Source organism: Mugil cephalus, chromosome 13, assembly GCF_022458985.1.
Source record: "Mugil cephalus isolate CIBA_MC_2020 chromosome 13, CIBA_Mcephalus_1.1, whole genome shotgun sequence".
NCBI classification, from domain to species: domain Eukaryota; kingdom Metazoa; phylum Chordata; class Actinopteri; order Mugiliformes; family Mugilidae; genus Mugil; species Mugil cephalus.
The window spans coordinates 16,247,453-16,274,174 of NC_061782.1; the positions used below are offsets into that span (position 1 = coordinate 16,247,453).

The 26,722-nt window shown below is 46.1% G+C and overlaps 1 protein-coding gene across 8 annotated transcripts in view; it reads left to right on the forward strand.

Moving 5' to 3' along the window:
* ebf3b (EBF transcription factor 3b) overlaps nt 1–26,722 on the forward strand; it is a 68,186-nt gene that overhangs the window by 38,042 nt on the left and 3,422 nt on the right. For 2 of the 8 annotated variants that reach the window (XM_047604109.1, XM_047604113.1), the window contains exons 7-14: nt 1,856–1,937; nt 4,070–4,211; nt 8,894–9,027; nt 9,208–9,334; nt 20,129–20,217; nt 25,280–25,345; nt 25,597–25,768; nt 26,153–26,338. In XM_047604109.1, the coding sequence (XP_047460065.1) occupies nt 1,856–1,937; nt 4,070–4,211; nt 8,894–9,027; nt 9,208–9,334; nt 20,129–20,217; nt 25,280–25,345; nt 25,597–25,768; nt 26,153–26,338 (998 nt within the window). The remainder of the gene's footprint in view (nt 1–1,855; nt 1,938–4,069; nt 4,212–8,893; nt 9,028–9,207; nt 9,335–20,128; nt 20,218–25,279; nt 25,346–25,596; nt 25,769–26,152; nt 26,339–26,722) is intronic. The other 6 variants (XM_047604110.1, XM_047604114.1, XM_047604111.1 and 3 more) reach the window with 3 other exon arrangements.

Sequence of the window (26,722 nt, forward strand, 5' to 3'; positions counted from 1 at the left end):
TTTTGGTTTTGCTGCGGCAGGAACAGTATGTAAAAGCATCGTAGCAGCCAAGAAAGGAGACTAACTCCGAAAGTAATGTGTCTCTTTTATGAAGTCAAGCCGTTGCCTTGGAAATATATTCTATCTCTCGCTCTGACATAAATTGTCTACCAACGGGTGATGCATGAACATGCTCGCACACACACACACGCGCACGCACGCACGCACGCACGCACACAAACACGCGTGCGGATGCGCACACGCAAACACACGCCGCCCGGTCTCACCCAATCTGTATGAGAGGCGACAGACAAATAAAAGTCGTATTTCAGGTCTGCTTTCCGCAGATGTCTGCTGCTCTACATTATGACTCTTTGGGGAAATAAAAACAGGGTCAGGGAATTAGAGTACATAATGGTCATTTTGATGATCAGCCAACAGATGCAACCCGAAAAACACAGTGAACACAATCAAGCGAAATGCACTAATGACAAGTCAGGTTTTTATGGCCTCACCACACACCGACAGGCAATCAGCATTCTGGCATGGGTTAAAACGTCTTTTATTGATGGCCAAGCCAAAGCTCCTTGGATGTGGAGAGAAAATATTTTCTCACCTCTCGTCTCCCTCCTGGGCCCTCGGTTGAAGCACAAGGAATAGGAGTCTATCGAAGAACGCTTCTAAATGACCAGTGCATGTGTTAATGTGGCCAGGGTTAGAAGGGTCATTTCAGACTCTGATTTATGGCCTGGCCAGGATCCCACTGGGTGAACGAGAAGTCTTAAGTGTTGTGAAAGCGTCCTCACAGGCCACACAAGCCACTGTATTTAGCTGAATGAAATGGCCGCGCAATCTATGGTGCAATCTATGGTAATCCAATGAGCCACTGTGATCCTGTGAGCCAACTTAGTGTTACAATGCAAACCGCAGTGTTGCATATAGCGATGCCGGCGCAGTGTGATGAAAAATAAATACCCCAGCACTGTATTTATAACGAACGGGAAAAGCAAAGGGGCAATCAGTCATGACACTGCAGGGAGAAATTTGAAGAAAAAAAAAAAACAAGAACAACAACAGCGAATCAATTCATTTTTGTTTTCTGCGTTCACGTAAGATTTTACACACTGGGTTACATCTGATCTTTTTTTTTTTTCCTACTCTTTAACTATTTTATGTCTGCGAGGCCGCCGCTGATGTACAGCGCTCCGGACGAGGCCTCATCAATAAATTCAGCCCGGGCCCGAGAGCGAGCGAGAGAAGAAGAAGGCGGCTTACAAACTAACCAAACCCAGATCTCACTCAGACGTGACATTTGTTCAGAGACGATTAGCCAGGTTGTAATTTGTGGCATAATTGCCTCACCCACCCACAAGTACATGGGTGTGTGTACGCCTTATGTGTGTGCGTCTGTGTGTGTGTGGCATACGGTGGTCCCAGGAGTGTCCGCCTAATTGCCTGACAGGACTATAAGTTTTGTGGCGCGCTCTCACCTTGTTAGGTCCTTTATCCCTGATGCTCTTCAAACAAGACCTGGTCACAGGTGGGCCTCATTTGCTTCCCTATTGAACAGGAGAACTTTAATTGCACAGGGGGTGTCCTGGGATTAAAGAGGTGGGTGGAATATCAAGTGACTTCCTGTATGTTAGTGGCAGATGGGTGTTAGGAAAGACCCGTGAACTCAGGTGAGACGACGAGATCACAAAGAGGCTGATGCTCTCGATTTGCAAGGAACAATAAAGACGCTCGGCACTGAAACGGCGTAATGTCACGTTTCCCGGCGTGGTGGACGAGTGAACGGGATGCGTGCAGCTTCTAAACATTTCCATTTGAATGTAATAATTAATCGTTTCTGCTCGTCCTCTGTGCTCTCTTGCAGATTCTTCCTAAAGTTCTTTCTCAAGTGCAATCAGAACTGTCTGAAGAATGCAGGGAATCCACGAGACATGCGCAGATTCCAGGTGACTGAAATCTACTTCACACATACGCTCCGTCTATTTCCGTCTCTGTCTGTCACTGTCTGTCTCACATTCCTTTTTTTTGCAGGCACAGATACGCACAGGTGTAAAATGCACAACCACGGCCGCCACACTACACTAAGTCACAGTGACACAGATTCACATATGAATACATTTTTTATTATCGGCACTGAAGGAGGTAAAAACAAGGGGAAGAGAGAGTGAGGGATTTTGTCCTGTGCGCTCTGGACAGAATATTTATTAGGGAATACCATCTGACACAAATAAGGATATGGGATTTAAGAGTGCTATCAATTGTGCTCCTGACAGCTTTCTGAGCCACAGCGCAGAGGGGAGGACGATCCAACCACATGTAACAACAGTGTTAACTCAGGATCTGTCTGGCAGCGGAAACGCATACCTCCTTGCACACATATGCACAAGCACGCACACGGACACACACACATGTGGATGCATACACGCTAGGAGTGCGTATGTTTGCTTTCCTCTACCGCCCTCCCTCATTCTTACCCACATATGCATACACTTAATGTCACACATATGCAGCTCTCTATGCAGCCAATGAAAACCATATTAAGCCATCTGAAACCCATCATTATTGCGGGCTGACAGAATGCCGCGATTTACACCAAAAGGACATGACCATTGAGCACTTTTACGCATCTAATGTGTCAAGTCGCCGAGCCTTGAAATTATTGACCCCCTGCTTATCCATTTATCCAACCATCCATCCATCCTACCCAGACACTTTTTGCCACAAGCAGCCCGCTAGGTCAAGGTGAGACAGCGAGAGTTTAGCGTGATTTGTCCTATCAGGGTAACGACGATCTGCAGGAGGGCGTCCGTCACTGACAGCACTGTTCTGTGACAGACACACATGCCAGCATCCTCCAGGAAGAAGCCCAGACATGAAACAGACAAGACAGGGTGTCCCCTCCTGATGTCACCACCATCAGACCTCCCCTGCCGCCTCAAATCTTCCCTCAGGGTGAATGTGGACTGATGCATGACAGCCACCAAGGGCTTTAACCTCTCACTTCTGTGTGTCAAAAGGAATGCAGGAACTAAGTTTTAGCATCACTCTTTTCGGGTGAACTATTGCAACTAAAAGAGTCAAGGTTTTATTTTTCCTTTTTTTTATTACGGTTAATAATCGTGGCTTATCTTCGGCTCAGCCACTTTTCTCGCAAATTGATTTCCCAGATGCTCCTCCATAGGTGTTTCTCTGGCCAAAGTTGTGTATTCTGCATGCCTTCCACTCTACTTATTACCCCCCAAAACCAGCTGGAGGCCAGAAAGGGCCCAATCCATCATCCTCGGCTTGGCCCAGCTCTGAACCTGCTCACAAGAATGGAGCTCTTTCACTTCCCCTTCTCTTCCCTCCTCCTCTTAAACCCCCACCCTTCCCAAACCAACCAAAAAGAAGTAGAAGAAAAAAAAAAAAAAAAAAAACGCGCCCCCCTAAATTCCACTGCTACACCGAGGTCACTTACCGGCGAAGCAAACCTGAGAGGGGCTCTCTGTTTCCGGCTCAGAAACACTTTGGCCATTCACATGCGGCTCACTGTTTGGAATGCGGTAGCCAAAAAAACAACAACAAAAATAAGCATTATGAAATATGGAGTGTGGCTTGGAATTTGATCCTAGTAAAATGTTTGTTGAGTGATGGGATGGAGTACGGTCCAGCTGCTAATGACTCCAGTAATATTTTAAAAGGGAGGCCTTCCACCCTCAAACAGATGGACCAGCTGATCAATAATTCTGAGCTTCGGCTATGATGACAGTCGGTGAGAGTGGGTGAAACGGAAATGGTATTTTAGTGATCGAAAAGTCAATTAGCTGTACACAAATGCAAGACACTAAAAAGCTAAAGCAAAATGGCCAAGAAGCGAGGTAACTGTAACACGATATGTCCAGAGAGTACAAACACTTGAAGAGGTTTGACAATAGTAATCCATAGCACGGAAGCGCGTACCTGGACGCAGCACTATTCCTGCAGGGTGTATCTCAAATGTCCTCAGAGAGGCTCTAAATGTAACGCAAACCATCTCTCATCCCTCATCCTTATCTTACAGCTTGCTATATTACATGTTTTACTTTTACTCCTCTTGCAGGTTGTCGTGTCGACGACCGTCAATGTGGACGGCCATGTCTTGGCTGTCTCTGACAACATGTTCGTACACAACAACTCTAAGCATGGGCGAAGGGCTCGCAGACTCGACCCTTCAGAAGGTACGCCTCCTTATCTGGAGAATGGTAGGCACATTTTTACATCTTATAATTTGCTACGCTCCTTTTTTTTTTCTCTCTCAGTTCCTTTCAGACATCCTCCCATCTTTTTTGGTCAGATCACGACACCTAGATGCCTCTAGCTCCTTAGAACTTTTTTGTTCCTCCATCACTTTCATTTTTTTTAAAAAACTTTTTAAGTTGCTTTTTTGCCTCTCTCACACCCGCTGTTGATGCCTCGACTGGAAGTAGTGTGCGAAGCCCGGGCGCGTTTATTGTTTGAGAATCGCTAACGATGGTGATAACGCTCAGGCTGATTCCCAACTTCAGAATGTTATGCTACTTCCAGTTTCCTAATGCACCTACATTTGTCCTAAAAGCTTATGTGAAACATGATCAAATTGCTGAAGAATTTGACTGTGAGGTCAATTTCCTGCCATTGGGTTCTGCAGAGTTAGCTGTGAGAGAGCTGAAACAGGGGGAGGAAGGAGAAAGACAGAAAGAGGGGAGGGGGGGTGATGGTGTGTGTGTGTGTGTGTGTGTGAGTTAAAGAGGAGGAGGGGGGCGGGGGGGCTATGAGAAAAACAGAACTTACTGTTTTTCTTCCAACTGATTCCATATGATAGACTGATTGCCTTCTCAGCCAAAAGAGAGAAAAGAAGGACCACCAAACCATGGGAAATCCAAAAAGCAAAATGCACTAAACATAACCTTTTGACCTTTTATGGCTTCCACTTGCAGATGCGAGCGCACGCAGAAAGATTGCAAGAGAGAAAAACTGACTCGGGCCAGTTGTGCAAATTGCTTATCTTCGGATTTCAAGGGCCAATTACGGGCTGGGCAAACAGTTTATATACACCACTGACTAAAACAAGCTTCTCTACACATTAATGGGCATTAATGGTTCTATCACCAAAAGCAAATGTAATGTTTAATACAACAACGACTAATAATACAAAAAAAAAAAAAAGAAAAGGACTAGACAATTAATATATCTCAGTGCTCGCCAGTCCTAGTGGGGGAAAAAAGCTAATCTATTTGTTTTTGTCTTTATTAATGACTCTTCTACTGGAGAACAAAATCAAATAATTAAAGTCCTGCCCGGAGCACCAAAGTCATTATGTTCACTGACGTTCTGTTTGTGTGTTTCACGTTTATGACACGATAGGTGTGGATCGCCTAGCAACCAGTTTCTTAATGAGGAGAGCAATTAAAGAGGTTGAGCCCTCGCCTCCATGTTCCCCCGCTCCCGTGGGACCCCCTGTGTTTTGTACGTGTGTGTGTGCGCGTGTGTGCGTGTGTGCGTGTGTGTGTGTGTGCGTGCGTGCGTGTGTTTGTGTTCTTTACAGGTTACCCCAACCCATCCTTTTATTCCTCTCTCCACCACACTCTTCAAAGCAACAGAGTGACGCCCCGTAAAGCAAGAAAAGAAAGCCATTGTCAACCGCCCAGTTGAACATGTCTTTGTCTAATAACTAATACACCTTCCCTCTGCTTAACCGCGCGCGCTCTCACAAGTTGAGTCCCCCCCCCTCCCTCAATCCCTCCTCACCCCCTTCCTCCCAGGCTCAGCTCCATAACAAACTAATTTATCATGCATCAACAGCGATCGCTCACTTTGTTTGAGTCACCTTTAACAAACAGAGATGTGACACAAGAGGAAAGGGGACCCAGTCGTAAAATGTAATTCCAGCCATGTCCTCCACTGTGCTCCGACAACGAGCAGGCAGACAGACAGCGTGCTTTAAATTAGCAACACATTCTTCCGCCGGAGTTCACTAGGCGAGAAGCCTCAGATATGTGGCTGACACAGAGTAGCATCCTTCCTTCCCCTCGGCTCCCGCTGCACTTGTGCCTCGCGTTGATCAATGAGTGCTGCCCCCTATTGGCGCAGGCGGGGTACAGCCTGTGGATGTGACATTTTTGCTCGCTCGTGTGTACTGTCACACAACAAGCATATTATGCATTCAGACACGAATGTGCTTTGTGGCTGCCTGTCACTCAAACATGTATAGATTCAGGCTCAAAGGTGCATAAACATGCTCACAAATAGCTGAGTCTTTCACACACAGTGTCACCCACCACCGCCACCACCACCACCCCCCACACACCCTCTCCCCAACACACACACGAACAGCGCAGACACACACAGAATCTATCTCTCACACACACTCATACACACGTTCCTTAGCTCAGTTGCACCATTATAGAGCCCCAGACAATATAGGAGACTCAGCACAGAGCCTGCAGCGCCTGCCTCATTTGCATGCCAAGTGGCTGTAATGCTGTTAGGGTTTATGCAATAAAGACAAGTGAATCCAGACTGCTGGGCCTAAGAGGAAGAAAGAGAAGGAGAAAAGGATAGGAGGAAAGGAGAAAGAGAAGGAGAGAGTATGGGAGAGAGAGAGAGAGAGAGAGAGAGAGAGGCTGAGGGAGAGAGAAAGAGAGAGGGAGTCAAAGGGAACAGATGGCCCAGGGAGAGGTAAAAGGTATAATCCCATCAGCTGCACTATCAACCGACCATCTGGACATCCCACAGCACAATTACAACACATTTCAGCAGGCAGAACAAAGGACGGCTTCACGGGGCCACATCAGACCTGTTTGAGTGTCACAATACTAGAGCTAGACCTCCTCCGCTCAGATCTGGGATCAGTTTTGACGTCCTCCGCTGCTAGCCCTAACAGGAGAGGGAAAAGATTAGGACAGATCACAGACAGGCGGGCGGCTCGCGGTCAATTCACAGCATAGGGGATCTGGAAATAAATTCAATCACGCAAACAAAGTGGACGGGGTAACAATTCCACACGGAAGGACAAAAAAAACCCCAACAAAAACAACAAAAAAACAAGCCATGACATATGAATTCAAATCGAGTTAATTTCCCGTACTCTAGCCCAAAGTTTGCAAAGACTTAGTGATGCAACACCGGCTCTTTGCATCCTCATCCGTCCACTCCTCATGATGCCTATCATCTGCTGAGGGGGCATTGTGCGTGTCTGTCATCAGATCGCCTGCGCTGACTGTGTAATCCACTTCGCCACGGTCCCCATTCAGCACATGCTCCCCTCTCTGTCTGTGCATTGAGACATATGCAAATTTTTAGGCAGAAGGGTGGACGGCTTAGGGCCTCAGTCGCTGCCTCTCCATGGGTCCTTCTGTGTGTGGGAGGGGGCACTGGGATTTCCGAGGTGGTGCGTCTGTGTTTGTGTGCGCGATTGTGTATGCCCGCCGTAGGTTTCAGGCTGCAGCTGCCCCCCAACAGTCGCCGTCACCATCAGGCCCTCTTCTTGCCTCCTCCTCCTCCTCCTCCTCCTCCTTCCTGCCCCCCTCGCTCTCATCCCCAAAGTCAATTTGTTTACAGTAATTTTGAAGGGTGAATTATTTGCTGTAATCGTCCGCACTGATGAAGGTCAGGCCCTTAGAGGGGGCCCAGCATGCCCATAGAGGGTTGGTCCTCTTTCAGACGCTCTGCTTCGCAATTAAGGAAAGCAAATGTCACTCCTCCAGGCCTCACAAATGAAAATCTGTACGAGGTGATTAGCATGAAGTCAACAGCGCCTGTTAAAGTCAGATTCCCTGTAGTACCAATGTGTGTGTGTGCACTTTATGGGCAGGGAGAGAGAGCAAACATGACCCGAACAGACCCAACAGCAAGGCAAACAAAGGGAGATGTCTTGTCTGAGGTGATCCATACAACAATGGCTGACTGTGATTTACTTACTGGATGGAAAGGATAATAGAGGTTTAGAAGTGAGCTTGTAAGGAGGGGGAAAAAAAAAAAAAAAAAAAAAGGGAACTTGCCGAAGTAGTTGCACACATCTTGAGGAGTAGGAAAAACATGCGCAAATTCATAGTGTATTAAAAGATATTGATGGAAATAGATTAAATTTGATATTGCTATTTTATGGCCCGCTGTCATGCTATTTCTGTTGTAAACACGGTGTTGTGCTGAACACCATATTAAGGTAATGCATCAAATGACAGTGAATGTGAGGCACCAGATCACTCAAATTAGATTATAATAACAACCCGGACTGTTGATGAATGGCAGAGCTACGTAGCAGAAGTCATGCCAGATGAAAAGCATTGTAATAAACAATATGAAATGGATTGAATCGATCACAAAAAGAAGGGAGGGGGAAAAAAAAAACTCAATCTGAATAATTCATGAGCGCATTTCACGTTATGAAACCTGAAACTACACTCAGTGAGCCTACACTGTGCTGCACATGCAGAACAAAGGTAATAGAATAACATGAACCAGCAAAGCTTTAGCTTGTCATTTCCACTTTAACAGCCTGTATTCTTGACTCATTTAAGATGTGTTCAACTTTGAAATTTTACTGTACATGCGGGTGCATGCTTAATCAATTCTGATAGCTACATTTGCCCTGACACATAATTTGCTCCATCAAATCATTTTCCTGGCGAGCCTGGCGTTTAGCCTTTGTGAAGTGGACCATTTGAAGGGTCTGCTTAACTACACCACTCCACCGCGCTGATAAATGATTTTGATTCTCATGCCTTAAAGGACAAATCCATCATTTTTTTTTTTTTTTTTCTCCAGCGGCAATTTCCATGATATGTCTTTGTGAGGGAGACATGGAGGGCGAGGTGATGCAGTAATGTGTCTGAGTGGAAAGAGACATGTGCCTGAGTGTTAAAGCCTAGGTGCTGAATTTGCTCTTCTCTTTGTCTTGGATAAGCAGCCACCCCATGCATCAAGGCTATCAGCCCAAGCGAGGGATGGACCACTGGAGGAGCCACCGTCATCATCATAGGAGACAACTTCTTTGACGGCCTACAAGTTGTGTTCGGCACCATGCTCGTATGGAGCGAGGTACGACGGAGTATTTCGTATTTCTCTTACCTGACTAAAAAAATTTGTCAAACATACTGAGAAGTTTTTAGAACAATTATTTTAAAAGTTAAACCTCCTAAGCCGGCCGTGAAAAAACGCATCGCGCCCGGTCGCCTGTTATTGCGGAGAGCTCATTATTTCTCCGTCTCTGTAATCCAGCTGATAACTCCCCACGCCATCCGCGTCCAGACTCCGCCTCGGCACATCCCTGGTGTTGTGGAAGTCACGCTGTCCTACAAGTCCAAGCAGTTCTGCAAAGGTGCCCCCGGGAGATTTGTCTACACTGGTGAGTCAAAACCTTCTCTTCCTTTTCTCGCTCCTTTTTTTTTTTTTTTTTTTTCTACAGGCATCAGTTGTACCCCCTCCCTCCATCCCTCCCTCCCTCCCTCCCTCTCTCTGGATGGAGCCCTCAACCCTGAGTCCAGGCACTAATAATCAACTAACCAGGGCCCTGCTTGCTGAATGTTTAATGTGTGAGATCTGCACGGCCAGTGAAAAGCTGTTTTCGCGGAGGGGCTGCTACAAGTGCAACTCGATCCCACCCCCCACCCCCCCCACCCCACTCTGACCCGCCATCGTACAAGGGCGTTGGCAAGCTCTGTTAAACTCGGGCTGTTAGGATAACTCATTCTCTCGATCTGTCCTTTAGCGAGGCGGATAATACTTTCTGCTAATTCGCTGATTTTGTAAGCCAAAATGTGGTTTCATTTTCTTTTTTTTTTTTTTAATGAATCAGATTAGAAAAGCAATATCTAGGTTAAGTGCACGAGCGGGCCCGGAGTTATTCTCGAGCGTGTGCAGCGCGGGTTCGCGGCAGAGAAAGTGTGTATGTGTGAGGGGAAGAGGGAGTGTGTCACACTCTGAGTAAAGGATCTGATTATCTTGGCTAACAGAGGGAAGTGGTGGTCTTATCTGTCATCATTGGTGAGGAGACAGGGGTTGCGGGGGTCAGAGCCTGTCTGACCTGGAAGCCTCTGTCTGTTCCAGCTCTGATGGGCAGAGTGAAACAGGGCTGCGTCAAGGGCAGGCGCTCTCGCTTCCCCCAGCGCTCCCAGGCCTCCAGCACAGACCTGGCCTTGAACACGGCGAGGCCAGGTCTGTGCTGGGACCCCCCCACCCCACACCTCCCGCATCTTCCCCCCCTCCCAAAATCCCTATCCAGACCCCTCCATCCCGGGGCAGCTGTTTCTCATCAACCCCCCCTCCTCCCCTCACCATCCCCTCACCCCGTCTCTCACTCCCCCGAAACCTCCACCACCGCTACCACCACTCCCCCCCCCCAGCCATCCGTCCCCTTCTCCTCCAACCGTGCAGTCTGGCCCGGCTCTCCTGCATTTAACCTCCCTAGCAGGAGCGGAGCAGAGGCCAACAAGGCACCGGGATAATGAAACAGGAGTGTGGTGTGGCCGCGTGAGTGTGTGTGTGTGTGTCTGTTTGTGTGAGGGCAAGAGAGCGCTCGCTTCCAGTGTGCGTGCGCACGCGCGTGTGCGTACATGTGTTACTGCACAGCCCTGAGAAGGTGTATAAGTTAAGACATTAATGGCTTCTATAGCACCCTAGTGAAAGTGCCAGGTCCCTTAAGAACAGACCCCATTAGTCACAGAGGCTAAGCGGATTGGGATGATTACCATCAGGTTTTACTGGGGAAACGTGTCCCCTTCTCTCTATCTTTGTTGATTTTTTCCCCCCCATTCTTCTTCTCTGTCTTCCCTGGGTTCCTACTCACTTCCAGTTAGTATAAAGATACAATTACCCCTAGAGGCAACGGAGGTACAATTGATTAGTGCGGTGAATTAAAAGAGAAAGTCACCAATAGACAGGTCCGGCTCCTCTGCTCGTCTATTCCCCGTGTGGCTCACCCTGATTGTACAAGGGTTGACGCTTGAGAGAATGAAACCGTTAAAGAGGGCAGAATGCATAACGCCAGAATTGGCTATCACTGATTCCATATGTACAGTAATTGGTAGGTGAAAGGATGTTAGCTACTTCTCTCAGACATTACAATGTGAAGTGGCTGATGCATTGAGTGCAGGAGAGTGGATCGGGTATTTAAGAATGAAACAGCTCATTTCAAACCGTAGCTTTTCTTTCCGCGTTACGGCACTCGAACAGATTGCGGTGCGTGAGCAAATAGATTTGAAATGACCCGGAGTTACAATAGCAAATTACCTGGGATGAAAAGGACATGAAGTGACACAGAGCTGTCTAAAAGGCGCAGAATGTTCCGGTGTCGTACCGGAGAGCAGCATGTGCATATCAAAGGTCTAGTTATCAAAGTGAATGGCTTCAAGCGTGACTTGAGAGCCCCGGCTTGAGAGGAGGGCCTTTTTAGACATTTTTTTTCTCTTCTTTTTTTTTTTTCATGTTGACTCTTCTTGCACCACCACCCTAATTGTGGAGATTTAACTCGCTCAATTTAAGAAATTATCACAAATTACCAAGAGTCAACACAGAGGAGACTGCAGTCAATTCGAACAGCAGAGGGACACGTCCTCACTCGGGTTAGCGCCCTGGAACGGCTCCAAAACTCACAATCCATTCTCAGAAAGAGAGCACCCTGTAGTGTATGTCAAATAATCCTGTTGCCATTGACTATTGAATGTTTAAAACACTAATGAGACAAACAGACGTGCTATATAAAACTTTAGTAGGCTGTATTTAACTGACTGCTGCGTATATCTTTTCTTTAATTGGCACATTTTTAAAAGAATGACACATTGCCTATTTTCGCTATTTTACAGCCTATACCTTTTTACCTCCTAACAGAGCTTTGTCCCTTGGAGCTTGCTAGCTTGTCCTCTGTCTAATCCATGTATTGGTTATCCATTGGTCAGGACAGGACTGGTAGAACCAGCTGTCAGCAAGGTTGTAGAAAATCAAAAGGAGAAAGTCCTGGCTGTACCTGAGTCAATACTTTATTATACTTTACTCTTTATTAAGCACTAGAAACAGGGCATGCTGGTTTGATCAAATATTTTTTTTTTAACAAAACCTCTCAATTTTCAGCCTCATTTGCAGCGCTCTAACCTTTTTACTGCGTAGTTACAGGAGTGTATGAAAGAGTAAATCATAAATAAAAACTTGACCGTACAATTTATTCAATTTGAGCTCCTAATTGCATCAGAGCTTTTGCTTTTCTATCTTAGCCAAGTTTCCACGAGAGCTCCCCTCCAGGGGCAACGATGCAGACCCTTGGTAATATGGTTCTGCAAGCAGTCCTAACACACTCAGCCACTATTTATCCTAATCAGTGACATCCACATAACCAGGATTGCTTAAAATGAACCCCTTCCGCGCCCCAGAAAACGCACATTTACCAGGACCCCATTTGTCATGGGTAAATTGAGGGTCAGTAAACTTCGCCTGTATCCTCCAGTGGGGATCCAGGACATGCATCATAACGTTAGGAGAGAATGATTGGCGAAGGCGAGCTGTCACACATTTGTCAGGGGGAAGGGAACATTATTTGCTAATTTCCCAAGCTGGGCACTGACAGGGTACTTCGTCTTCAGACCTTTGGTGACCAGCATGGCTTCTCAGCTATTAGTACAAGTCAAGTGTTTTTTTCGTCCTTTTTTTTTTTTTCTCGTCTCTGTAAAGCGGCAGTAATAAGAGCCATTCGTTCGACCTCACAAGACTGCAGCACACCGGGTGAAGGATTTTGGATGAAGCAGATGCCCCCATACAGTGAGCTGTTCTTGCCAGGCCTTAGTTGTGGCCAGACAGCCTTGAGGGCTGATGGATCACAAACTTTCCTTGTCAAGGTGACGCTATCGACTCCACTGCACCAAAATCTGACAAAATGGGTATGAGGCAGTCATTCATCAACATAAGGACAAAGGGGTCATGTGTGCTTCACTCAATACTGGTGGAGATCAAGAAATGTCAGTGCTGGAGGGATGGAAAGGGAAGATGTTGATAAAGCAAAGGGATGGTCCCTTTGTAGATACACTTCAACACTTCATTTTTTATTTTTTTTTTACTTGTTTTAATTTCCACGTACAGTGGAACCAAACTTTAGCTGTCCAGGCAAATCCGAGATATAAATAGTGATATCCGAGCCCGAAATCCAAAATTAAACCCACTTCCTGTTCCACTCTTAGAAAGAGGAACAAAATGTTATAGCGTGGACCCTCCTCTCCAGAAAAAAAGAATTAAATAAACAAACACAGACGTCTTTATCGGAGCACATCAGATAGAGTCTTGTGCTATTCCAGCTCGTGAATTGGGCCTATCCTTTACGTCTCCTCTCCGCCCTGCCGTCACTTTGAAGTCCCAGACTTACAAGCTGATCAGATGGAGAGCTTCCTTTTCATTTCCCGTCCTGCAGGGTTGGGCTTGGTGCTCGGCTGGTTGCCGTTCAGTGATGGGGTGTGGCCTAAAGTAAAGATATGCTATAATCAAAGGCATTCAGGGAAGTATGTAAACAGATCTGCTTTTGAGGAGGAATTGCAAACACGCCATTTACTTCCTTTTAAAGTTCTCTATTTACAATCTTTACTCCACTCGCAGATTTTTTTTTATTTTTTTGAAAAAAGCCCATTTTCAAACATCCACCATGTACTATAAAGTGCTACAGCGAGAAAAAGATGACATAGGCATTTATAAATGTCATCGCCACAGTCAAGTGGGTTGTAACCAGTTGGCACAACAGTTTTAGCATGTGTCAAAGCATGTTATCCACTAGCCATATCCCATACCTGCCTGTCTCATTACGACGCTGGTATTTAGCGCTAGCTCCACAGGAGTGGAGCAGACACTCGTTGCCAAGTTAGATGGGCCTGGTTTGAAGGCCTTGTGAGCTTGTGTGGAGCGCGACAAGGTTCCACGGAGGAAGGTCCTTGTGTCCAATTAGAGGGCTGACGTGACACGTGCTCGCACTCCCCCACTGTCAGGCAGCTTGTCAGGTAGGCTTTGAGAAGCACACTGTGGCATTATTCCACAGCGTGTTATCAGCAAGTGACCTGTGAAATCCAGCACCGGGAAATTGATTGAAATAAGTACTCGCAGTTGAGCATGTATTTTCCCCCCATTACGTCTCCCTGTGAAATGTATTGTGGTTATCTTTCAAGAGAAATATGAAAGTATGGCGGTGTGTGTGTGTGTTTTTCCTCTTCTACCGGTAAGGATGGTACTCATTGATTTCATTTTAATTGGAGCCCCTTTTTGTCCCACAGTATCGTTAGAGGTGTGTTTTGTAATGGTTCTTAAAATGGATCGTCCTCACTAAGTCACAGCATCAGTCCTCTGCCACGGGAAAGATAGACAGGGGAGGCAGGGAAGGGGGGGCCCTTGATAGACGAGGATCTTTCCCCTCCTCCTCCTCCTCCTCCTCTTTTTGCCCCATTTTCAGCGTGATCCACACCCAACGGGCTTTGAAAGAACTCCAGCCCCCTCCGCCCCCCTCCCCTGCCGCATTTTGATTGAAATTCATCGGCAAGTTTATTGAGAAATGAATGAGGGAGGCAGCGCGGTATTGACTTTGAGAGGAAAACACAACTCATCTTGAATGAGGGGGAAAATGCGGCCGTAATTTAGCCGTCATCGATCTGTGCCCCGTCCATGTATTGATCTTCATTTTACAATATTAATTTGCGCTTGCAATCAGCTGTGAAGGGAACCCATTTGATTTCTGTTGGCCGGTAATGTGTGAAAGTCCACAGACGTCCTTAGAGAAGTGGCACACATACTTTAGATGTCATCTAAGCGGATTGAACAGGTGTCTTTGGCCCTTTTCTAATAATACCACCGATATGGAGGGAGTCTGAAATTATGGATGTGCAATCTGTAACATTGCTCCCTTTTAACCGTGTTAATTACATTTTATCTGTTGCAGGAGCAATATCTGCTGGAGACTGTAACTGTCTAGGTTTTTTTTTTTTTTTTTTTCCATCTGTATTGGCTCAAAGTTCATGAAATTTCAATGAACATTGATCTGTCTCCATTGATTTATCTTAACTGCAGATCTTTGAAATTTTAATTTCCTGTTCATCTTGACACTGCTGGAGATGGAATCACTGAGTGATAACTGGCTGCAGTGGATGGAGATGATATGGTCAGTGTGGAAACAGATGAGGTTTGCTTTGCGTGCGTTTGCTGTGAAAAATTCCAATTTGTCTTGGTTTGGTCTTGGTTGTTGTTTTTTTTTTTTGATGGTCTCTACACCTGCATGCGTGTTTTCACGTGTTCTCTTAAAAACTGGAACATATTTACACCGAAGAGAAGCAGCATGACTTCTGGACACTTTGCCTTTCTTGTGTGCACAGTATTCAGTTTTTTAACTATTTACAGTAACACCGAGAAGACGTTCACTCCCTCTGTTTTCTCCGTCGGACTCGGCTGAATGTCGGCGAGGGGTCGATCGTTACGTGTGTTGACGCTGTTGTGCGCTGCATCCATCTAACCGACCGCAGGTGCCTAGAAGGCTCCAGTTAGACCGTTTGACAAGTCACAAATGCAATAACACTTGAATGAACTTCTGCCGGTGCTGTTTATCTGTCTCCCCCTTTCCAACTCCCACTCCACCTCTAATTTGTGTTAAGGGGAAAGAAAAAAATAACTGCTCAATGGTGTAGGAGGAGTGGAGATAAGCTCGAAGCAGTTAAGTATAATTAGCGAAAGTAATAGCTGGCAAATGGCAACAAGGCTAGGTTTTTATCTCCTGGAAAGATAGAGTTATCGTAATAAGCTGTAATGGCTGGCAGGAATGCTAGTACTCTGTGCAAGCCTCCATTCAGGCTCATAGACTTAACAAGGAACAATTTCCCTTAAATTTACTGCTTTGCTCAAACATTTCCCTATGTTTATACCCCGATACTGTAAGTCAATACATGTGTTCAATCCACTTTCATATAGACCGAGGGCTCACAGTGGTGTATTGCCATGTAAGCACTTCTGGCTGCCAGCGTCGGCCATGTTACACTGTTCCTGTAGAGCGGTTAGTCATGTCCTATTTCTAGAGAACATGGAGAAGGAGCAGCAGACCACGCTCGGATGCCATGTACAAGCCATCCACTCTACATTTTAAGTAAAGTGGCCAGACTGAGGCGGCTAAAGGGGCTCTCGACGAAAATGTGTTAGTGGCATGAGAGGACGGCGGATTAAGGCGTCAGATCAAAATAAGATTGGGAAGTGCACATTCCAGGCAGAGGAATTCCACTGAAGGCCTGCCACGGACGCCCGTGCGCATGTGCGATATTCAAAATTGGAAATGATATGGTCACAGCTGCACAACGAGTCATGCATTCCTTTTCTTCATTCTGAAACATGATCGTTCGCTCTCTGGAGAGAGAAAATTACTGAAATATTCATAAAAATATTCCTCGGAACCTTCGCGGCGGAGGAGCACACTCTACGGCGGGCCTGTTCTTTTGTCACTTATCATGTTAATTTTACCCCACATGTGGCAATAATTCCTCCAGTTATCAGCTGCTCAATTTGAAGCACATTTGCTGTCACTTTGTTGTCCCATCACGTCTGTAAAATGTAAATCATCTCAGAAATTAAACCTCGCGCATGTAACCCGAGCGTGGTGGGGGGGAGGAGATATAAGCAATATAATTGGACAAAACACGCAACCTGTCTAAATCTGAACGGAAAATGAGAGAAAATGAAAATTCTATTAGTCTCTAATGTTCCCTCTGCCCCCTCCCATGTGCTCTTCATCTCTGCTGCAAAGTATTCAAATGCAAGCCCTGCCTTACCTCCCCGTGTCTCTTTTTCTCTAATTATCCATGAGGTCAGTAAGCAAAATGGGGAAGAAGCCAGGAGATCAATACAAATTATCCCTGAGCAAACCAGTGCTGACAGTTTGAATTGCAGCATATGTTTACCCAAAATCAGGCAATTTATCTTAATATCAGGCGAGTAATGCAGCAGGGGTGAGAGGTCACACAATCTCTCCACCTCATAATTACCCGCCTCTAAAACAGGAAAGTGGTATTGATTGGCCGCGGGCCGGGAAGCGGGCGTGACTGGAACGTGCCAGCGACCCCCCCCCCCCCCCACCACTACCACCACCGCCGCCGCCCCACTATCATGCCTCCTCCGGTTCCCCCTCACTCTCCTTGGTCCCTCCTCCCTCTCGGCTAGACTCCCCACCCAGTGCAGGATTTATGGGATGTGTGTGGAGGGTTTCGTGTTTCCTTGGAGCGATTGAGAAGCCTTACAGGAGGGGTAAGAGGGGAGGGGGGGGGACATGGTTCCTCCACACCCTGAACCCCCCCCTCCTCTCTCTGTTTCACCATATTGTGCTGGAAGGACATGTAGGACCAAACATATCTTGGCATGAATGGAGTCATGCAAGGGCATCGCGGAGCTAGATTTTCCCTTTAGAAGCAAGTAAAGTTTACGACAGAGTGTGAAGTTGGAACATAATGATGTGTCAAGGATTAAAAAAAGACACGGGGTGAAGGGGTGGGGGTAGACAGGGGGGAAAGGCTACTGTCAATGTGTGTGGTGTGAGGAGAAGTAAGGAGAGTAGTCCCAATGATTCTTGTAAAAGCCCTGCAGATGAAAGAAAATCTTTGCTCGGAAGAAAAAATGTGCGGAGCGCTGCGGCGGCTACACGCGTAACACATTTATTGTCTAGATTGAATATAAGTGCTCAGTATATATCATCAGCAGCTCTTACAGGATTATTGACATTGTCTGTGTCTGTCTGCACCAGTGTACATGCTATGACTACAAAACTGTCAACTCATCAACTGACAGCACCGTTTAGCGCTAATGCAAGTCTCCATCAGCTGTCAAAAGCATTTGCATGAAATCAATAGCAGATGGCGGTCTGTGCCACCAATTTCATTACGCCGGGGTTGTTACAAAGATCATCTCCATGATAGATGAGATGGCGACATGTCGACATGTGGAGATCATGCCTGACGCTTGGACTGCGGGCGCGGCGCACGGAGCCACCCTTTAGCCGGCGGACTCGGCCAAGTTTAAATTGCAATTTTTGCCCTGGTTAACACATTTTAAAATCCACTTCCAGTTTCAACGGATTTTTGGAATAACCTTCCCTCCGAATCATCATTCTTAGGTCTTCATTTACAGTAGGGCATCATTATCATTGGAGAGGTACATCAAACCGAACACCTCTCCCAACCCAGGGCTGCGTCCTGTACTGTACGTCTCTCCGGCTGTGTTCCCAGCATGCCTGGCGGGTTGTGTAGGCCCCAGCTGAGGCAGAGGACAGGAGAGCGTGATGTATCACCCTGAGAGAGCCCACTGACAGCCTCTGATGATGGATGGCCTGATTATGGAGTGCTTTTTACACATACACAATTTACATCACACTGAGCAGCGGGGTCTGGCAGGGCTGCCGTGCACGTACACTCTCTCCCTCAGCCGGCCACATGCGCTCGCACACACCCGCGCGCGCGCACGCCCGCTCGCATGTGTACACATATACACTTGTGTGGGGCCTTGAGAGTGCATAGATAAGAAGGGGTGGTGGGGGGGTGGAAATAACAAAAGAAAGGGGGCAAATTCCTTCCTACAGCCTTGTCATGTACGATCAATATGGCAGATCAATCCTTTATTAAGGAGAAGATGGCTTTTCCCCACATTCCGACGCAGACCTTTGTCGGTTCGGGACACATGATGACATGTCAAATCAGATTTCCAGCAGTGTATGTTGTGGCGCGGGGTTTATTCAGGTGTGTCTGTCCTATAGGGCTGAATACCACTGCATTTGTATATCCTTGCTATCGATTAGCACCCTGCAATGTCCATGCTTGAACACATAATTGCTCCATTTGATCACGGTCGAGCTGGCAATTACTGTTTTCAGGTTTTGGCACAGGCGGTCGGCGCATGTGTTCGATTGCACGTATGCGAGTACAGTATGTATGCGTGGATGGGTACAGCATATGCGCGCGCGTGTGTGTGTGTGTGTAGGTCTGTAGCGTGTACTTAAAAGGAACAAAGTAAAGAACATAAATGTTCGCTCTCCTTCCGTGACTCCCAAGCTTCGTTGGCCCTTCCAGAGTGTGTGCGCGTGTGTGTATGTATGTGCGGGGGGGCTTTTGCTCGCTTTCACGTTCTCTGGTGTTCAGCAGGTTCAGCGAGCTGTGCGGTGTTAATGCTGAAATTACATGCTGAGTAATGAGTGATGGGCCAAATTACAGGCTGAACAATGAATAGAGGCAGGCAGCTCTTATTAGTCTCGATAGAAAGCCATTGATTTATGAAGCGCCTTGCTCGGCGGAGTTACTCTCCTGAAAATGATATCTACATTGAGAAGTGATGTTCTCTATTAAGTCGTTCCTTCCCCCTTTACACTGCTCTCCTCCTTCCTTCCCCTCCTCCCCTCCTCCTCCTCCTCGCCTCTGCCCTCCCTTGCTCACCGTGTCCTGCCTATGAGTGTACACATGATTGTTTAGAATCAGGCGGAGCTGTAAGGAAGCCTTCAATTACCCATTAGGACTGTCAGACATAAAACGCCCTGCTCTCACCAAAGTCTGGGTTATGATTCATTTACTTTGTGCCTCTGATTCATCGCCCAATATGCCTCATGCCCCAGATTACTATTTGAGGGGTGGGAGAGATTAATGGCTCCGTGGGATGTGCCGCCGTATTTCACAGGCCCAGTGTTGCAGTACAGTTGGTGCAGAAGGGTGAAATGACAGCAACTTACACTAGATCAATGTGTGGACAGCCTTTCACAGATTATTAAAGCTCTGTTAGATTAAAAGACCCCCGCTATGTAGTTTGCTGTAGTCAATATTCTCAAGCAGATAAAAAGGGAGGTGGGGAGGGGGGGGTCCCTCTGAAGGATCCTCAGACTGATGTAGGTCATCATGGCTGTTAATGGAATAGTGCACGGTGACACAAGTGTCAGAGGAACCTGTGTCATTTTCCATCGCTTGCAACCCCCACCCCCCCCCCCCCCCCCCTCTAAGCCCCCCCAAGCCCCCCAGAGCCGCTGATGTTTCATAAAACATCGCCACACCCGCGAGGTTTCCATGAAATTAGGCATTCCGAAACAACTTTTGTACCGTAAACTCTAACAGATTTCTCAATTAGTTTCAAAATCAGCCCTAATTAATTTTCCATTTCCCCCCTCGCTTTCTTCCCTCAGCCCTGAACGAGCCAACCATCGACTATGGTTTCCAGAGGCTGCAGAAGGTCATCCCCAGACACCCCGGCGATCCGGAGAGGTTACCAAAGGTCAGTACAGTGTGTCTGCTGCACGGAAAGAAAAAAAAAAAAACACAGATACACACACATACACACACGGCAAACGCAGCGACGAGACAGAGCCGCCTGGATTAAAATGTCTTAATACTCGGAATGTGACAAATAAACAAAACAACATTACCGCCATGCAGAGCACTGTGACCCTAAACACTAACAGCTTTGCTTCACATATGTGGCTCACCCACTAACCAGTGTGGTAATGGTATTGGTTTTGTGTGTGGAGAGAGGCGTAAACTCTCTGTGTGGTAAAATAGCTCAATCAGGCGTTTTCCTCTCCAGTAGTCTGTGGAGATGGTAATCTGGTCAGAAACGACGTCTGCACCCTCATTACCCCACTCATGTTTTCCTTTCATTTTCTGCAGCTCGATTTGGTTTAATCTTTTGTTTACAGAACCCTGTGCCGTAAACCCCCTAGTCTTACTGCAGCTAATAGACAAAGACTGCATGTTATTATGCTTTGGCTTTCTTATTGTTTTCTTTTGAACCTCGGCGAAGCAGTTGAAAGCCACATCAGTTTTAGTCACACTGGTGTGGCACATAAATGGGCTGCCATATTGAAGGGAGCATGAAAACCAAGGTGCAGTTTTTAAATCCCTTCCCCTGCAGAATCTCTTTGATTCTTTTATTCCTTTCCCTCCCTTTGATTCTCTTTCTGTGTCCACTTCCTATTGATAAAATCTATCTGTGTGTTTCCACTAATTGCTACCCTGCCAGTAACCATTTTGATGACTGACGTTCCAGATGTGTCAAGTGTAATAATATGACTGATTAGTACATTCAAAACCCCTCGGCATGTAGTAAAGCGGAGGCCACCTCAGAGTTTTAATAATACTGTTAAACCTTTAAAGACCCTATCTATTAAATCCCAGCATGCAACACAGCAATATCATTAATGTCCAACGGACAATTTAATAAAGAACAGACTGTGTGGTAGCTATAGACGTTTGACCACGGCAATGTGGAGAAATGGAAGATCACAGCTTGTCCCTGGTTCAGTATATGAAGTGTTTCAATTAGACTCGGTCCCTGTGGAGGCAGGAAACAACACCGGGACATGAAATGTTACTCTAATTTCAACTGTAAACGTGGACCTAAAGGTAAAGTACACTTACCTTTAATATCCACATGACCAGCTCCATCTCTGCAGACATCCCCCAGTCAATCTGGCCGCGCCGCTTCTGTGTTATAAGACCGCGCTGTGTCTTCGCAAAATCCACATCTTTTTTTTGAGCGAAGGGAACAACAATGTTAAACACGGCTTTATTACAGAGAAACCGCACTCCCTTCCTTGAATACAAAGCGCTGTTGGCGGCGAGACAGATTTTGACACTGAACCCAAGATTAGTTTCCTGGGTGTGCGTATACTTAATATAGCGCAGTCTCGCAGCCTTTGCATGAAACAATCACGGAGTGAGATGAAACCCTGCACTTCCAATAAACAACATAAATATTTGATTTGCTCTCTAATGGACCCAAATATGGGGTTCAGGGGGCATGTAAATGATCCCACCAAGTGATTCGTCATTGTTAAGCTTGCCATCTGAGGGTCAGCTCTCGGGGTCAAAAGCACATTCCCAATAAAACAGCCTGCGGCGGGCTGAGGCCGGCGTGTACATTTGGAATGAGAACAGAAACAGCATATAGAGAACAGCCATTACAGGGGGCAGGTGAGGCAGGGAGACTCTATAAAAAGAAGATAAAGCTGGAGGACGCACGGTGTGCATTAGCAGAAAGGCAAATCGACACCAAGCCCACTCACCGCCTCTAACCCCCCCCCCCTCCCATGACTTCACCCTCCAGTTGATAATATTACTGCGCTATTGATTTCCACCAGCCTTCTCCCTGGGACCAGTAAGACACGTGGTAATTGTAAGGAGACAGAAAGCCAATATGGGAGTGCTCATGGATAGCAAGGGATGCACGCTAATATTGTTGCTACACAGAGAAAAAAAGGGGGGAAGCTGCCTCTGATTGAAGTTTACCTCGTAATTCTAAGACAACATCGCAGATGACAGTCTGACCCTGTGGGAGGAGTGGAGATATAAAAATTCAATGCAAAGTCCAGGGTGAATATGAAAGTAATAAGTGTGAGCAGTCAAGTGATGAGAAAGGAGATTGGTTTGCGGGCATCGCGTTAAGTGAAGAGAGACTTTGGAATTCACCCTCCTTTTTAAGATCTTGTTATAAAACAATTTTCTATTCATAATATAAAAAAGACAATTTATAATACCATTTTGTGCCCTCTGGCAGTAATGGACAAATAGACTGGATATCACATTATATCACACTCAATTTCTCTCTTCTGTAACAAATTAGATTCATTATGAAATTAAAAGTGGAAACTCAATATTGTTTTATTATTAAGCTGATTGCTTTGGATTCTTTTCTTTCCTCCCAAAATGAGCATAAGCCCATTCTTTTCCAATTCTTTGTGTAATCCACAAGGAGAAAATATTACAAATGTGTTCATGTCAAGCAATTACCCATGTATTTAAATGAATCTCTCTTCCTGTGCTCTTTGAAGTACCTTCATCTAATGGCCCTATGCTTCTAAATGCATTCATTACCTCAGGCTAGAGCTAACAGAGTAATTGCCTTACAGTTTTATAATGGCATTAGCACTCCAAGCTACATAACCTAGGCCCTCTTTTATTAACTGTGATAATATAAATACAACATCCATGTTAATCTAGTGCTGGAAGACTCCCATTCCGGGTGTTTCAGACCACGTCTCCTTATTGTTAGATATTTTTTATAACACATCATTTGTCACGGCTTTCTCACATTTTTCTTCTACTTTTTTATTTTTTTTATTTTATTTTTAATCGGCAATAACATAAAACAGGCTCTAAATCTGAGGTGATCTGTCATCCCAGCAGCCCCGTTTAAACAGTTGTGGAACATAAGACCTTTATGCAAAGCATAGCAAACAATAGAGGGAATCTGTCACGCATTTGTCACAGAACAGCAGAAATCATTTGAAGCCTTTAATTGTTTCAATTTAACATGGCGTGTTCTGATATGTCTCCATGACAAGAAAGCCAATTACACTTATGCTGGAGCAGTATTGAGATTTACATGGAAATGCCCTCAGAACACTATTCCGTGTTAATCGTATTCACAGCGTGAGCTGATATGCATGAAAGCGTCTCGTCAGAAGAAAACAAACTTCTTCCTTGATTGGGTGCAGCACTTCTCATCATCCTCGGATATGACTAGGTTGCCACTTAAGCATAGCCCTGCGAGTCAGCTTGGTTAGTTAAGACACCACGCGGTAAACGACAGATTAAGGATGAGAGGCAATATCGTTTTCTCTCCTCCTTTTTCCAAGCTGTCCTTATGTCACTGCTGCAAAGTACCATATGGACAAGGAGGGAGCGGACGTTTTACAGAGAATGAAACATGGCTTGCGAATGCGACAGTCTTAATTGCTTTAATTGTTGTTTAAAATTGAGAGCCATGTAGGAGATCTTGAAATATGATAGAATAGATTATTGGTAATTATTAACTGCAGACAAAAAGAAAGAAAACCACTTTATCTCACTCAGCAAGAGAGAGAGAAATCTGTTCTGCCTGATGAGAACACATCAAGACAGCTGGTCCTCTCATTTAGTCTACCTGCCTCACGACAACCATAATTCTTTATTTGTATGCAAACTAGATGCATGCAACGTTGAGCATACACACCAATTTCAGAGGTAAATGCCCATTCTAAGAGCCACCCATCCGGTAACTTGGGGTGGATTAAGCGATATGTTTCTATAAGAGAGCATGGCATACGCTGGAAGTGGCTTCTACAGTGATTCATCTTGATAAATCAAGGACTGTGGTAGATATGCTTCTCAGGATGAAAGGGGCCCGTGCACACACTCCGTACACACTACATACGCTGCGCCTTGGAAATGCAGGCCAAGTCTTGGAGGCCGCTGTTTGAAGGCGCGAAGGCTGTGTTTACATTCATTTACGGCAGCTGCCGTCTTAATCCCACACTGCTATTGCCAAGTGATGGAACACTTCAGACAAATTACCGAGGCCCGCAAAAGAAAACACGGCGAATGTGGGAAGAAAACAAGCGCCATCTGAGATGTTTCTGGTGACAGATTTGCATTGCTTTTAACCGGGGTTCTAACAGCACACTCGACAAATCTCCGCTCTACAGCAGGTGACAACAAGCAAGCATTTTAAAAAACACACGCAACAGCCATGTCTGCAACTTGCCTTTGTCAGATTAAATGCACTCTAAAAGGGGGGAGAGGGTTTTCGTGGAGCATATTGCCTCCTGTATTATAGAAAACAAAGAGAGCAGTCTGGTTGCTTGAGAGGGATTTAATTGTAAGTGCTGAATTCAAAGAGCAGATAAATACGCACAAACGGGCCAAACCCCACCTAGACGAAGCCCCGAAACAGAGTGGGGGGAACGGGATTCGGGGCCAACTCATTTTCAGTGTTAAGAGCCAGAGCAACACAGCTAATCCGCATTGTCAAGCGGGGGCAAGCATGCAGACATGGATAAGACCACATCCTGAGCATCCGTGTCCCCAAGGCACAAGCACCCAGCTCTTGCTGGATGGGAAGTCATTTGTGAAGTCCTTTGCAACAGCCAGTCAAAGAGGTTAATTGAAAAATTCCTTAATGTCATTACAACAGAACTAGATTAACCCAGAGCTAATTCACTTTATTGTTCTGAAGAGAGGGGACTCGGCGCTGAACTCAGGAGCAAACGTAGATCCCAGAATCAGGGGTGAGGTGTTGTTTTTAAAGGACTATGCCAGTTTAATTAAGATAGGGAACATTATTCACTGCTCTGCATGGTTGGAAGGAGCAAAATGGTGGCACCGTTCAAACGCAGCTCTCGTGCCTCTTAAATCAAGGTGGCTTTTATTTAGTCGGTTGAATATGTAAACATTTCCGAAGCTCTCCCCGACCCCGCTGCGCAATCTCGCTTTAGATATTTTTCTTAACTGCATGAACCACCTCAGACATAATCTGTTTGGGGTCTTAACCGTCTACTCTCCCTGGTTTTCCTCATCAGGAGGTGTTACTGAAGAGGGCGGCTGATCTCGTTGAAGCTCTGTATGGAATGCCCCACAACAATCAGGTCGGTATACACACGCAACTGCTTTCACAATGCCTATGCCTCTGCTAAATGATATTAAAAAAAATGGAAAATTTACTAACAGTACCACCAAAGGGTATTTTTACCTCTATATCTGGAACATTGCGGGCTACATGCATTGTGAGCTAACCACATAGCCATGAACCGCACATCAAAGTCAAAAAGCGCAGCTATAAAACAACCATAAATAACAAAAAAAAAAACCTCTGCCTTCTCTTCTCTGCGCTTCTCAGGAGATCATTCTGAAGAGGGCAGCTGACATCGCCGAGGCCCTGTACAGCGTTCCCCGCAACCACAACCAGATCCCCTCTCTCGCTAACACAGCCTCCCACGGCATGATGGGAGTCAACTCCTTCAGCAGCCAGCTAGCAGTCAATGTGTCTGAGTCACAAGGGAATGACCAAGGTATGTGATTTAGGGTAGGGCTCCATAACTCAGGGGTTTTCAAAAAAAGAGGGGTGCAGGGGCCCGAGGGGAAACCTTGAGGGGATTCTGGAGGGGGGTTTGCAGAAAAATCGGAAATATCTACTATTTTTTTTCCTCTCTCTCTCTCTCTCTCTCTCTCTCATTAAAATAAGAAAATGTATAGAAATTACGTTTCTGAAAACCGGATCCCCTTTATCCTCGCGGGCAGTTAAAGGGCCCAATTAACTTTCTCCTTCTTTCCCGCTGATTGCAGTAGTAAATTTCTGTTGTCTTTTACTGTTGTCGGCGAACATTTGTCAGGTAAATACTACACAGACGAAAGAAATAAACATCCCTTTCCATCTTCCGCTCCCCGTTATTCAGTGGGCTACAGCCGGAACACCAGCAGCGTGTCCCCCCGGGGCTACATCTCCAGCAGCACCCCACAGCAGTCGAGCTACAACACCGTCAGCAACAGCATGAATGGCTACGGCAACGCCGGTATGAACCTGGGAGTGCCAAGCTCCCCTGGGTTCCTCAACGGATCCTCTGCCAACTCCCCATATGGAAGTGAGTAGCTTGCCACTACTGCACGCCGTAGTAGCACTAAGCTGCTGCTGATTTAATTCCAGCTCCCACATTCGCTTGCGCTTCTATGAATCATTTCTGACGGGGTTATAATATTATTGATGGCGATAATATACAACTGTTTAGTTTTAGCACTTCAGAGAACGGGCGTGTAGCTTCGGGCTGGATAAATATTCATTTTTACGTGTATTTCAACCAAACGCCACCTGTATTTGTTCAACCGGACAAGATGTTGATGGTAGAGGCCTGTGAGTACTGATCGTGTATCCCCCACCACCCCCTTGGCAGTAATACTATCCCAGCCTTACCTTAACTGCCCTCTCCCTCTCGAGCACTACTCACAGCACGTTCTCGCTCTCACCCTCC